At 47.7% G+C, this 13,955-nt stretch overlaps 1 protein-coding gene across 1 annotated transcript; it reads right to left on the bottom strand.

Moving 5' to 3' along the window:
• Positions 1-5,099: 5,099 nt before the first annotated feature.
• Positions 5,100-6,667, bottom strand: LOC123116305 (GLABRA2 expression modulator). The gene is made up of 4 exons (XM_044537282.1): positions 6,387-6,667; positions 6,169-6,270; positions 5,821-6,098; positions 5,100-5,739 (listed from the first exon to the last, which is right to left on the bottom strand). Exons 1-4 carry the CDS (start codon positions 6,466-6,468, stop codon positions 5,551-5,553), a joined length of 651 nt encoding a protein of 216 aa, XP_044393217.1. The 5' UTR covers positions 6,469-6,667; the 3' UTR covers positions 5,100-5,550.
• Positions 6,668-13,955: the final 7,288 nt, after the last annotated feature.

Raw genomic sequence — 13,955 nt, 5'->3', positions numbered from 1 at the left:
CCGGAATTCACCTTCCGCTTTGAGAAGATAAGAGATCACTGGGCCGCATTTGTGGCCCACAAGACATCGGAGAAGAGTAAGAAGATGTCAGTGACAAACAAGATAAATGCTGCAAAGAAGGAGCATCACCACCGCATGGGGTCAGGTGGCTACCTCAAAGCCCGGCCGTTGTGGGACATGACTGAGAGTGACCTGATTGCTGAAGGGGTCGAACCAGAGACATTGCACTGGCCAGACCGTTCAAGGACTTAGTTCTTCGGTGTTGGGGGAACTTTGGACCCTGAAACAGGGAAGTGCGTTTGGACGGACGAGAAACTTGCAACACCCATCACGAAGCTTCAAGCAACAATCAAGGCAGCGCAAGAAGGGGCGTTCGTTTCCGACATAGAGAACGACGAGCTCACACAGGCCCTTGGGAATCCTGAGCACCCTGGATGAACACGAGGCACGCCAGGCTCTGTTGCATGGAAGGTTGGGATTCCCAATGCAGGCGGTTACAAAACCCAAGAGAGGAGGAGGAAAGTGGAGTTGAGCAACTGCAGAATGTTGAGGCAAGGGTACTAAAGCTACAGGAACGACAAGCTGTTGAGAACCAGCGAGATCCTGCTCAAGCTACCCCAGAAGCTACCCCGCCATCTTAGCAGAGAAGCAGTGTGGCTTCCACCGAGCTCATTCAGCAGATTGACTTCACGGGTCCTAGCTACCCCATGGATGCTATCATGGAATCACACAAGTGCCAGCTTATGACGCAATGGCAGAACCTCAAAATCAAGGCGACTATCGGCTCTGTGTTCCCTCCTGAACCCAACGCAACTTTTCACTGCCTTCTGATTCCACAAGGCTATGTTGTTGTGATGGTGGATGAAATAACGGAGGGATTTGAGGAGCTCCAGCTTAACCACCTACATGTGAAGGGGAGACTCGGCTGGGTCTTGCTCTGAAGACTCCATGTCTATGGCGGAAGGAGCATATCAAGCTTCTGAACTTCACGCCCCCGCCTCCTCCTCCTCCTCCGGCGAGTTAGTTGGGCACTCCACCTCCTCCGTCTCCTCCTCCTCCTCCTCTGGCGAGTGATCATAGCACTCCGCCTCCTGCTCCATCGTGTGAGGGTGGCAATACTCTGCCTCCTTCTCCGCCTGCTCCGGCATGCCCAAGGAGCCCGCCTCCTCCTTCGCCTCGTCGGCGATGATAGAACACAGACACCGCCGCTCTGGCTGCTCCGGCGCGTCATAGCACTCCGCTTCCTTCTTCTCTGCCTCATAAGCAACAAAAGAAGACAGGCGCAGCCGCTCCGGCTGCTCTGGCGTCTAGCAGTACAGCCAGAGGCGGGAGGCAATACAAATTCGGTCCTTCTCTCAAGCCTCTAGAGAAGTTACCATACGGGATGAGTGAGGAGGAAAACAAGAAGATCTGTGAAGCCCAAGTGAACGACTTCTTTGAAACGCAAAGAGCTAAGAAACATCCACCTCCGGAGGAGAAGATAGATCCGGTGAAAGCGAAGCGCACTTTGGATGCCCTGAAGCGAGCACCACTGCCTCCGCTGCAAACCAACTATGACCGCATTATTGAAAGGACATATAAGGAAGCAGAGCGGTCGGGAAGTACTTGCAGTTTTTGAAGGTTAGCAAAACGAAGAAGTGGGAAAAAATTCCCCAGCTCCGCGAACAAGCGAAGCAATCGTGCCTCCCGCTCAAGGTGTCTAGCAATATCTTCGCTAATCATCCAGGGATGGTGCCCGGTACCAATCCTGGAGATTACATGCCCGATGATGCACTTTTTGATACAATGGAGGTGGACGAATTCAAATACCGGCACGGGAAGCCTCTTATCAAACCTGGCCATCCTCCTCTAACAACAATGGTGCGAAGATTCGATGATTGGTACATGGACATCTGCAGCAAGTCTGGGAAGGATACTTTGACACTGAGAGTTAAAGAGGAGTATGACCTCGTTGTAATTGATCTGTTGTCTTTTCCATATGAGAAGTTCTTCCAGTTTTTCAACAAAAAGGCCCTCGACAAAGTAATTGTCACTTGCTACTGTCTGTAAGTACTATTTCTGTAATTAAGTCTCTATATATAGTTCAGCTCTTTCATTACATGTAATTAAATCTCTATATATAATTATCCTCACAATATTATGCAGATTGAAGATAGCCAAATGCAAGAAAAGACAAATCGGTGATATTGGGTTCATTAACACAAATCTCAAAGAAGAACGGAATGCTAAACATGATGCCAAACAAACCGAGACCAACTTGCTATGATTGTTACTTCGAAATCAAAACAAAGATATAGTACTCTTTCCTTGCGAATTCAAGTGAGTGCTACTGTCTTGTGCATATTCGGTTTCCCTTATTACTCGAGGTTATAGTAATGTAATTGATGAGTTATGCATGCGTGTGCAGCTTCCACTTTATTCTGCTAGAGATTAAGCTTGACCAGGGACTAGTAACCGTCGTAGACTCGAGACGAAAAGATCTCGAGGTGTATGCGACCATGGCTAAAATGATCGAGAAGTAAGTTCAATCGATCATTAATGCACCATATCGGCAACTTTGTTTGCTTCCTGATATCAAGTAATTGTTTTCTTTGTCTGGCAGGGTTTGGAAAAAGTTCACCCCAGAAGCTCCGGGACTGCCGGGGGAGCTGCGATTTAAACCCCCGAAAGTAAGTACTACTAGCTAGTTCCGCGCATCTCCCATTGATTCTACCTAGTTTCATCAATACCATTTAGCATGCTTGCTTATCAGTTTGATTGACCTCTATTTCTTGTAAAGTGGTTGTGGCATGAACCCGGGAATAATTACCGTGGATACTACATTTGCGAGTTCATCCGCCACACGACCTATGAGCGGGGCTACTCTTAAAAACAATATGAAGTGCATAAGCAATAATATTCACAATTTTATTTTATTACCATCATTTGTGTTGACTTTCATTCATATATATGTATTGACCCCCTTCTTCAAATTAGATGTTTCAGATGCGGGATGAACTCCTATCACAAGATCGCATGCGAGCAATTCAAGAGGAATTGGCGGGATTCTTTTTTGACCACGTCATCGATAAAGACAGAGAATACCATGTGGAACTTGAGTTCATATGCTAGGGGATTGTAAGAGATCTTATATTGTATATATGTAGCCAGTAGCGGCGTGTAGATACATGAAAACTTGTTGTTCGACCAATCTCTCGGAGAAGGAGAGGTTGATCACTTCTCTCTGTATATATTCATGACGATCTTCTGTACTTAATGGTTTCCTTCATTTTCCTACTAGGTAGTTAGCGTGTGAAGTCATGTCTATACGTATAGTCAACCAAGCACGCAGATAAGAGAGGACACTCTCTATTAGCTAGCTAACACAATATATGAAACCCCTAAATTAACCCTACAAAACCCCCACCCCCCCCCCCCCCTTCAAAAAAAACAAAAAACCCAGCCCCTGAACTGCTGACGCGCGGATGCCTTTTGGTCCCGGTTGGTGCTATCAACCGGAACAAAAGGCCCTCCTGCCTGGGCAAGCCGCAACGGCCATGTGGAGCCCTATCTGTCCCGGTTCGTAGGCGAACCGGAACTAAAGGTATTGGGCTTTAGTACCGACACTTCAGTCCCGATTCGGGAACCGGGACAAATGGGCCTTATGAACCGGGACAAATGCGCCTTTTTCTACTAGTGAGAAGAGACATTGTTTTAGACATGTGGAAGCGGCGTATAAGATTTCTCACATGAATGAAGTTTTCGTTAATGCTTCTCCTCTTTATGTATGCACTTTGGGCATTTGAGATGATGTTATTTATGTGGGACCCAAGGCAAATGGTAAGAATCTTGGCAATGATCTTGGAAACTGCATGGTTACGACTAATGGGCCTATAGTCGACAATGCTCTCCGGCTCTCCTCCTTCGGAAGGAGTACCACATTGGTGGAGTTGTGTCATTGGAGATTGGCGTCATGAAGATGGTGAAAGCATTGAATTACACACATTAAGTCCTCCCTTGCTAGTGTCCCGTCCCTTCTTGAAGAAGGCATAGGTGAACTTGTCTGGACCGGGAGCTTTATCACTTGGCATTTGATTAATAGCTTCTTTTACGTCCTCCTCATAGGAAGGGGTATCGAGGTCATGCAAAATCATGAGTGTCCAAGTTAAGCTCATCCCAATTGAAATCCTTAGATGTTGCTTGGTCTTTTCCCATGCCATTACAAATGTGATTATGGAAGATATTCTCCTTTCGGCCATGCTCAATGGCCTAACTGTTGTTTGTCGATGTATGTGATTCTTCCTTCTTGGAGCATTATGCAAAGGTGGAAAAATTGGCATTAGCATCCCCTTCTTTCAAGTTGGCAATGTGGCCGCATTGCATTTTTATGTGACATCTAGATAACGGTCAAACTGACCATCCTTTTTTTAGATGTGTAGAGCTCAAGCTCGTCATTTGAAAGATGTCGATTCTCTTGGGTCAAGGCGAAGGATGACAAGTAGTGTGGCATGAAGGTGGATCTTGGATCTGGCAAATAGACCTATACTCCATTCTGAGATCTTCATACCGTTTTTCTTAAACTTGTGGAACAAGACTTGGTCGGGCTTAGTGTGCGTTGTGTGCTCATTCCAAGCTTTGAGCACCACAGAATTGAAGCCCAGGATGGACGCCCAAAAAATTTCAAACTTGAATGTACAAGGCCTCTGAGGGCAAACTACCATCGGCATGCATCAGTGGACAATGATCAGAGAGGGAACAAGTGAATAGAGCACATGGGAGTGGAAATGAATGTCACATTTGGCATTGCAGAAAATGGAGTCAAGCTTGGACAGGGTGGGGTTTGCACGATCATTGCAGCAAGTGAAGTGACGGGTGTGGAGATGAATCTCCTTCAATTCACAAGTTTGGAGGGCTGCCCGAAAATAGTTTATCCGGCTCCTATCCATGTTTCGCTTGCTTTTGTAGTGGGCATGGTATATTTGTTTGAAATTACACATAGCAACCCATATCATCTCATCAAAAGGCTTTTGCGCGATGAGATCGGCCAAAAAGTTATCTTTTCTTGCAGAAGAGATTTGCTCATACGTTGTGGTGAACTTGAAGTTTATGTCGGTCTCCTCAATGTGCACAGTTGCCAAAAGACAAAACTCAGAGATTATGACCGCGGAGGTTTGCGCAACGTCCGCCCAACGGCACCCATGGGGGCATCCTGCTGCTTTGGGAGGGGCCCCAATTGCCATTGTGGACACAGCGAGGGAAGTTCCTAACCATGTAATTTTTTTAACTTTTAATTCCCAAGTATTTTTTGTCTGCAAAGGACATTATGTGGATACAATGATTTCCAAACTTTTGCTCGCATCAATATTGTCACGACCTTCCCCGCTAAATAATAATATTGTCACGATCCTGTGAATGCTCTCAGTAAACAGCATGCTGCAATTACTCGGCTCCTCTGCACCACCAAAAAAATACATGAAAACAGTAGGAATTGCAGAAACACTCCCACGCATGACGATTGGCCAAAACACCAGTACCACAGACCGCAGGCGTGTGCGATGCTGGTCGCGGTGGTCATGCTTGCAAATTGTGGAAGCCGCTGAGGGCTTCTTGCAAGTGCACGACGGCGCTGCTGTAGTTGACGAAGCCCATCAGCCAGAACTCGTGGTTCTCCACCGACACGAGCTGGATGAACTTCTCCGCCGGCTTGAGCTTGCTGGCCGACGGGATCGCCGCCCTCAGCCGGTGCAGAGGGATCGCCACCTGCGTCACCACCGTTCAGTTCATCCACGATTAAGCTTCTCTCAAAACTATGTCGCAACCAGAGTAAGAACTGGAGCGTACCTTGTAGTAGCTCCATTCCGTGTTGTCGCCGGCGTGGGCCTCGTAGGAGAGCGGGGTGTCGCTGCAGAAGGCGACCCGGGCGGTGGAGAGGTACATGACCCCCATGACCGGGCCGGCGGACGTGGAGAGGTAGCAGGCGTAGGACTTGCGGAGCTGCTCGTCCGGCGGGGCGCTGAAGGCCTGCCGGAAGATCCTGTCGTGGCCGCCCTCCGCCAGCACCTTGGTCCCCTGCGCGATCCTCCCCACGGCCGCCTCCGTGATGCTAGGCGCCGTCCGAACTGCACATCGGTCAGACGTATTAATCCAAGAACATAATAAATTCATTCCGGTGATTAGGTTAGCACTCACGGTGCTGCCATGTGTTGCGCGACAGGTCCTCCGCCTTCCTGCTCGCCTCGCCGACCTTCCGCCCCCACAGCGACAGCGCGTTCTTCACCGTCTCCTTGGTGCCTGCGTAGCGTAGCGTAACAACAGAGTTCGTTTCCATCAGCGGCCAGATAGACAGCAACAAATTCACAATTTACTATTAGGTCGGTGAGCTCCGCCACCGCGCGGCGCGCACGTACTCTTATGCGCCGGCGCCGGCATGGCGTAGGGGTTGGCCTCCGTCGCCATCGGCGACCACGTTCTCCCGGAGGGCGCCTGCATCACGGGATCCGCAGCAGAACGGCCCGCGCTTCTTCTTCTTCTTCTTGGAGCCTTGGAAACTCGGAATGTTCCACCTCGTGCCCGCCGCTGCCGGCTATGTACTCTCGCGATCGTCGAAATGGGCTGGTTGCTTCCGCCCGATGGCTGGCTAGCTAGTAGCTACGGTGGCAGCTCACATGGCACGCATCTGCCATGATATAATCTACCGAACCGGGAAGTCGGGATTGTGATGATGACCGGGTCACCTACCTGCCGTCTTCGTGACGTTTCGGTTGCACCGACTCCTGTGGTGATTGATTATTACGGTCAGGGGTGCGATGGTGCCGTGGTGGGAGGAGCAGATGGCACTGTACCACTATGCTGGAGTGGTTTGTCGCTGGTCGCGTTTGTCCGGCGAGTCCCCGTCCGTCCGTCCGTCCGTGCCGTGGCGGGCGGAGCGGGGCTTGCGGTGGACGGAGACTTCGGAGGGGAGGGGTCTGGGGCCGAGCGGTACGTTTTGTTTCCACGTGACGGGCGCGGCTACGCCGGACCGGGCCGGAACGACAGGCCTGCTGGTTTTTAAAAGAAAATTGACGCCGGCTGAGGGAGGGGGGGGGGGGGGGGGGGGGGGGGGATCCGCGGATGACAAGAACCCGCCCATGTTTTGTTTTTTCTGGGTTGAGATTTGCTTATTATCGTGACTGCCGCGCATCAGTGCACTCGGTCACGCTACAGGCTACCACGTTTGAGACAATCTACATGCATGCACTTTTGGCTTCCATTGATGTGCCCTCACAACGGGGCTCCTTCATACAGGGAGAGGTTGCATGCACGCATAAATTTGACATATCATGAGTTCATGACGAGATCATCTACATTAATCGCTAAATTTACATTTTAAAAAGTTATTCATCTCACAAAGCTATGAATCGTATTAGTGATTCGTCTTCAAATCTAAATTCGTCTTGTCCAGGATTCAAAATCTTTTTATAGTTGCTTTATTCCGATGAAATTGTACGTCAGCACCACTCCAAACAAAGTGTCGCTAGTATCATCTTAGCAATTCCCCCGCATAAAAAATAAATCATCTTAGCAATTACCATGATTAAACCTAGACACGAAGAGCCTAGTACGACAGCCCAAGCCCAAAGGTCGAGTCATGCCGGGCCTCCAGTTTTTGGCCAGAAAGCTCAGCCCGAAAAGCTCCCAAAATCATCAAATGTAGTATTTATATGTAGTAGGCTTAATTTAGCAGCCAACTGATTTTTTTTAACTTGTTTTGACCTGGGTCCAGACTTGGAACTTTTAGGTCGACGGTTTTTAAAACTCATACCAGGAAATGACTACACCTAACCACCATAATAATTTGTGGTTATTAGATAATAATGTATATGTTATTATGATATTATCCACAAACTAGTTACTCCCTCCGTCTAGGTGTGTAAGTCATCTTACGAAAACCAAATAATCCCAAAACACTTAGGCGCGGTACATTAACTCTCATCTCGTTTCTTGTTTCATGACATATCAACCAATAAGAGATGTGGATCATGCATGCTTTAAATGATTTGAGACTACCAAACACGACATGCATTGGTTAGTTCGTTGCATGCATTTTTATTAATTAGCAAAAACACATTAAGTTCTCTCGTTTTCCCCTTCACCTTGGTCAGGGTGCGCAACGTAAGATGACTTACACACCTAGACGGAGGGAGTACTACTAACTATTGAAGTGCTAATTACAAATCATACATGCATAGGGAGTTAGAGACCGACATTAAATAACCTGGTAAGCAACCTAGTAACAAAATGGCTTTAATTTCGTAACTACTAGAATAAATAAATATTCAGCATGAGAGACCTTGTCACGACCAAAAAAAAATGTTAAAAGGGATCATCAATCGAGTTAACAAACTAAAGAGATGTCTTTTTGGATCTAAACAAATATCAAAACGAGCAGCAAAAACTAACAGAACATTTTTTTTACTTCACAGTTCATACTTACGGTATACATGCAGTGGCATCTTGATTTTGCATGCATGCACGTACAAGAAAAGAGGAGGGATGGCCTAGTGGAAGATCAAATTAACGTGGCCACTATCTAATGGAATGTTCTATACATCGCTCTTAGCGAAGGATAGTGCCCTATAGGTACGAATCACACACTCAATCAGTGATATGGAACAGCCCATCTAGGCCAATGTTCATTTGGTGGGTCTTTTGTTTTTTGCGAGAAAACTTCGGATCTATTCATCAACTGTCAAGGTAGCACAACAGAAGTAAAAATTACATCCAGGTCCATAGATCACCTAACAACGACTACTAGCACTGAGCGAGCCGATCTATTTATCTTTTTCATTTTTCTTAGTCTTTTCACCTAGGTTTCTGGCGCATTTTTCCTCTCCATGGTTTTTCTATAGGAACTTACTTTCCGGCGGTGGTCTTCGTTGATTCTTCGGTGGTTTTCCTAGTTTTTGTCCTCTTTTATTTTGATTTTTAATCTACATTCCTTTTAATTTTTAAAATTCACAAAGATTTGTTGAACTCATGAACGTTTTGTAAAATTTGTGAACATTTTCTTAAAATCTTTGAATTTTTATATAAATCCTTGATTTCATAAAGAATAATGATCTTTTTAAAAACCCATGTAAATTTTCAAATTTGAACTTTTTGTTTAGGAAAATTAATTATTATTTACAAAGACTGTGTGATCTTATAAACCCATGAATACTTTTTGAATTCACAAATTTTGAAAGTATTCAAAGACAAACTTGTTTTTTGAACCAGAATATGTGACGCTTTTCTACTTGATGATGTTGTTCCGGCGATGCTTCCTGGTGTCGCCCGCGTGGCATGTGGAGGGTGGTGCATTCCCTGGTATGTTTATATGGATTGTTTTTCTGTGTGTAGGTTTGTCTTGGTGATGCCGCCCAAAGGCTCCAATTTCGATCAGCAAAGGCCGACCAATCTTTTTTCATGAAGCATGTCGTGTTTATGTTCCAGAAATCCGTCTGACGGGATCTGGGGCGGTATCCGTGCCTCTTCGGTGTTTTCTTCTCTGGGGCGTCGATTTTTCCGCATACCATGACCATCAACGTGTCTTGTCTACATTGATAACTTCTCAGTTGTTGCTTCTACAAGCTTTAGGTTTCTGCAATTTTGCATCAAGTCTTGCTCATGGCTCGCCAATGGTGTCCGCAGGAAGAAGAAAACTTCGGCACCCCGAGGATTTGGATGTATTTGTAGTTAATGTAAGAGTTTGCTCTACTAAATATATGACATTTGACCTTTTCACGCAAAAGTTTAACATACTCTGGTATTTATTTCTAAAAGATAAAATAAAGAATTGACCCGCGACAATAAAAACGAAACTCCTACTATGAAACCTAATTTAAGTTGAGCTTTTGATTTGGCCTGTGATAGACATCATCACCATATTTTCTTCTTTCAAGAGTTCAAAACTATATTTGGTATCAGTGAGAGTAGCTAGGCAACAATATATGCCTCGCCCCGTACTAGTGCTCCTGCGATGCGCCGCCCCGGCGCCCGTGGCCACCATAGCCGACGACTAGCCCCTCCTCCGCGGAGCAGCGCCTCTCCATCCTCCCCGCGGTTCCCCCCGGGGTTCCCCTTGCCACTGTTCGCGAGGTCAAGCCTGGTCGCATCTTTATTTTCGCACCTGGAGGAGATCTAGCCGGATCTGCGCGTCCGGGTCGCCGCTCCGCCGTCCGCGGCCTGCGCGGCCGCCCCTAATGTGGCTGGGCCATCCCTCAAGGTTCGGTTTGTTGCCAGTGATGCTCGGATGGAAGGCAGTCCTCCTCTCCTTGTCTAAGGTGCCCATCGGTCGTGCCTTAAATCTCCGTCAGCTTCAACCTTCAAGTCTGCTGCTGCGGTGAATCCGAGGCCACGCTCTACCGCTGTCAACATCGAAGAGGATGGGTGGCGCCTCGTACGACCACCTTACTGGTGGAGGGAGGGTCGCTCCAACCATGAACAGTCGAGCCACAGGTCCGCGCCTACTTTTTCCACCCCGGGGAAGAAGAATTTTGTCAAGCACAAAGATCATACTTGCCACCGTTGCCTGCTCAAGGGACACTGCAAGGCGGACTGCACGAACCCATTTACCTGTCTCCGTTGTCATCAGATCGGACACCGGGCTCGGAGCTACACCAACTCTCCGTCGTCATCTTCAACGCCTGGGGCTGTGCATCCGTTTACTGCTAAGGCCCGCCATCACAACAGGCTGGAGGTGGCGCCGCGTCGCCGCCGCGACGACAACGGTCGGCACCGATGTGACGATGACCGCGGCCGGATGGGTCAGGCTAGGGGCCGCATGGACCAGTTGGACGACGCGTGCGGAGACTGCCACCGGGGTGACCAAAGGGACCTCTCACAATGCAGTGGTGTCGGGCGTTCCAGTACGGAGACAGATGAGGCGATTGTTCGCTCGCCACCACCATCCCCTTGCACCACCTCTGAAGACATCATCGAGATCCTCCCCATGTCTCTAGCCCCTAGGTGGATACAGAGAGCCAAGGAATGCCCCTCCGCTAGCTGGGTGACTTCGCCTCGATCGCCACCTCCGCCCGCGTCAGGTCGTCAGCTCTAGGAAGATCACAACGAACCTACAACACCTGCGCTTCCTTCTTCTTCTGCAGAAATCATAGCCAGGCATAGCTCTTCGCCTGATGAGATCGTCGCGACACCAAGTCCTACAACTGCAGATGTCATTGCCATCCTGATACGTCTCCGTCGTATCTACTTTTTCAAACACTTTTGCCCTTGTTTTGGACTCTAACTTGCATGATTTGAATGGAACTAACCCGGACTAACGTTGTTTTCAGCAGAACTGCCATGGTGTTATTTTTGTGCAGAAATAAAAGTTCTCGGAATGACCTGAAAATCCACGGAGCAACTTTTCAGAATTAATAAAAAATACTGGCAAAAGAAATAGCGTCAGGGGGCCCACACCCTGTCCACAAGGGTGGGGGGCGCTCCCCCTCCACTGGGCGCGCCCCCTACCTCGTGGGCCCCATGGATGTCCACCGACCTCAACTCCAACTCCATATATTTGCTTTCGCGGAGAAAAATATAAGAGAGAAAGTTTCAACATCGCGTTTTACGATACGGAGCCGCCGCCAAGCCCTAATCTCTCTCCGGAGGGCTGATCTGGAGTCCGTTCGGGGCTCCGGAGAGGGGGATTCGTCGCCGTCGTAATCATCAACCCTCCTCCATCACCAATTTCATGATGCTCATCGCCGTGCGTGAGTAATTTCATCATAGGCTTGCTGGACGGTGATGGGTTGGATGACCATGTAATCAAGTTAGTTTTGTTAGGGTTTGATCCCTAGTATCCACTATGTTCTGAGATTGATGTTGCTATGACTTTGCTATGCTTAATGCTTGTCACCAGGGCCCGAGTGTCATGATTTCAGATCTGAACCTATTATGTTTTCATGAATATATGTGAGTTCTTGATCCTATCTTGCAAGTCTATAGTCACCTATTATGTGCTATGATCCGACAACCCCGAAGTGACAATAATCAGGATACTTCTCGGTGATGACCGTAGTTTGAGGAGTTCATGTATTCAATATGTGTTAATGCTTTGGTCCCGTACTCTATTAAAAGGAGGCCTTAATATCCCTTAGTTTCCATTAGGACCCCGCTGCCACGGGAGGGTAGGACAAAAGATGCCATGCAAGTTCTTTTCCATAAGCACGTATGACTATATTCGAAATACATGCCTACATTACATTGATGAACTGGAGCTAGTTCTGTGTCACCCTATGTTATAACTTCTACATGAGGAATCACATCCGACATAATTATCCATCACTGATCCAATGCCTACGAGATTTTCACATATTGCTCTTTGCTTATTTACTTTACCGTTGCTACTGTTACAATTACTACAAAACTGCTACCGTTAATTCCATACTACTTTCCTACTAAATACTTTGTTGCAGATACTAAGTTATCCAGGTGTGGTTGAATTGACAACTCAACTCCTAATACTTGAGAATATTATTTGGCTCCCCTTGTGTCGAATCAATAAATTTGGGTTGAATACTCTACCCTCGAAAACTGTTGTGATCCCCTATACTTGTGGGTTATCACACGCCAAGTTCTACAGAGGTCATCACCACTCCCAGCTTGCCTAATGACAGTCAGTGCACCCCCATCTTCGTACCATGGCTACCGACACTGCTGCCAACACCAAGCTCCACTGCGCCCCCCCCCCCGAGGCAACCCACTGCAAGGAGGAAGACGCTTGCGGGCATCACCAGCTTCTCTGTCGGCCGCTGCAGCTCAAGACTTCAAGCAAAGAACCGTACCATGCCCATCGCCCAACTGGCGGAGCGGCTGCTCTGTCACAGGTTGGGGATTGTCGAACAGGGTGAGACGATCACCGAGAATGCTATCGACCAATACGCGGCCCTGTTCCATGGTCAGTTGCCGGACATTGCTGTTGCTGCACTTCGCGCACTCTCCAGACTCGACTGTGACCTGACAAGGACTGTTGAAGATGCACTTGTGGACCATGGTGGTGATGCTGGACTGGAACTCCAAGACTAAGCCGGCAGTGATGCCCCTGCATCTGCCTGATGATGCTGCTCAGCTGTAGATGATGTAGCCTAGTTTTTGATGATTAGCTGCCCATGCTTTATGATTCTCATGCCTGTGTTAGGCCTGTTTGTGTTGCTTCTGTCTATTTGTAGTTGTTGCTTGCAACTTTCTGATGATGTTGCCTTGTCAAGGCCCCTGCGTGTGCTCCCTGCTAGCACTGATGTAGCCATTGTTTGCCATGAATGAAAACGACATTTGCATACTAATTGGAAAGTCTGCGGTCTCAATTGCCCAGATCGTCGCTCTGCTATTCATGAGATAGTTGTCGCGATACCTTGCAACATTGTTTGTCTACAGGAAACAAAATTAGCTGCTATTGATCCATTTGTGGCTTCCTTTCTTGGTGGACAAAGATTAAAAAGCTTTGCTCAGCGCCCTGCCAATGGCACCAAAGGTGGTATCCTCCTGCTTTGGAATGCTGATTCCATCAAAGTTGAATGCATCTCCTTTGGAACCTTATTTATCTCTGCTATGATCACCCTAGTCAATAGTACCACCTCCTTCAAACTCACCTCTATTTATGGGCCTACAAGAAGCAATCTTAAAGACGCTTTATTCTAGGAGCTTCTGAGCCAAAAGCCTCAGCAAGGTACGAGATGGCTCATGACTGGAGATTTCAACCAAGTCTATCGTGCCCGTGACAAGAACCGCACAAATGTTGATCGCAACCGATTGGTGCGCTTCTGAAACACCCTCAATTCATGTGAGCTAAAGGAGATACACCTTTAGAACAGAAGGTTCACGTGGACGAATGAGCAGGCAAATCCGACAATGAGCAAATTGGATAGTTTTTTCTGCAATCAAGACTGGGATGTGGAATTTGGCTCGCACATCCTTCATGCGCTTTCGTCCTCACTCTCTGACCATTGCCAACTTCT

The sequence above is a fragment of the Triticum aestivum genome, chromosome 5B (genome assembly GCF_018294505.1).
Source record: "Triticum aestivum cultivar Chinese Spring chromosome 5B, IWGSC CS RefSeq v2.1, whole genome shotgun sequence".
NCBI lineage: Eukaryota > Viridiplantae > Streptophyta > Magnoliopsida > Poales > Poaceae > Triticum > Triticum aestivum.
Note: the sequence above shows the minus strand (reverse complement) of the source record. Positions and strands in the feature narration are given on the sequence as shown.

Excerpts from the sequence above, each read along its gene's own strand:
- LOC123116305 (XM_044537282.1), bottom strand. The coding sequence starts at position 6,468 with ATGCAGGCGCCCTCCGGGAGAACGTGGTCGCCGATGGCGACGGAGGCC. Across the intron at positions 6,271-6,386 it reads GCCGGCGCCGGCGCATAAGA|GCACCAAGGAGACGGTGAAG; the intron begins GTACGTGCGCGC and ends TACGCTACGCAG. Across the intron at positions 6,099-6,168 it reads GCGCAACACATGGCAGCACC|TTCGGACGGCGCCTAGCATC; the intron begins GTGAGTGCTAAC and ends ACCGATGTGCAG.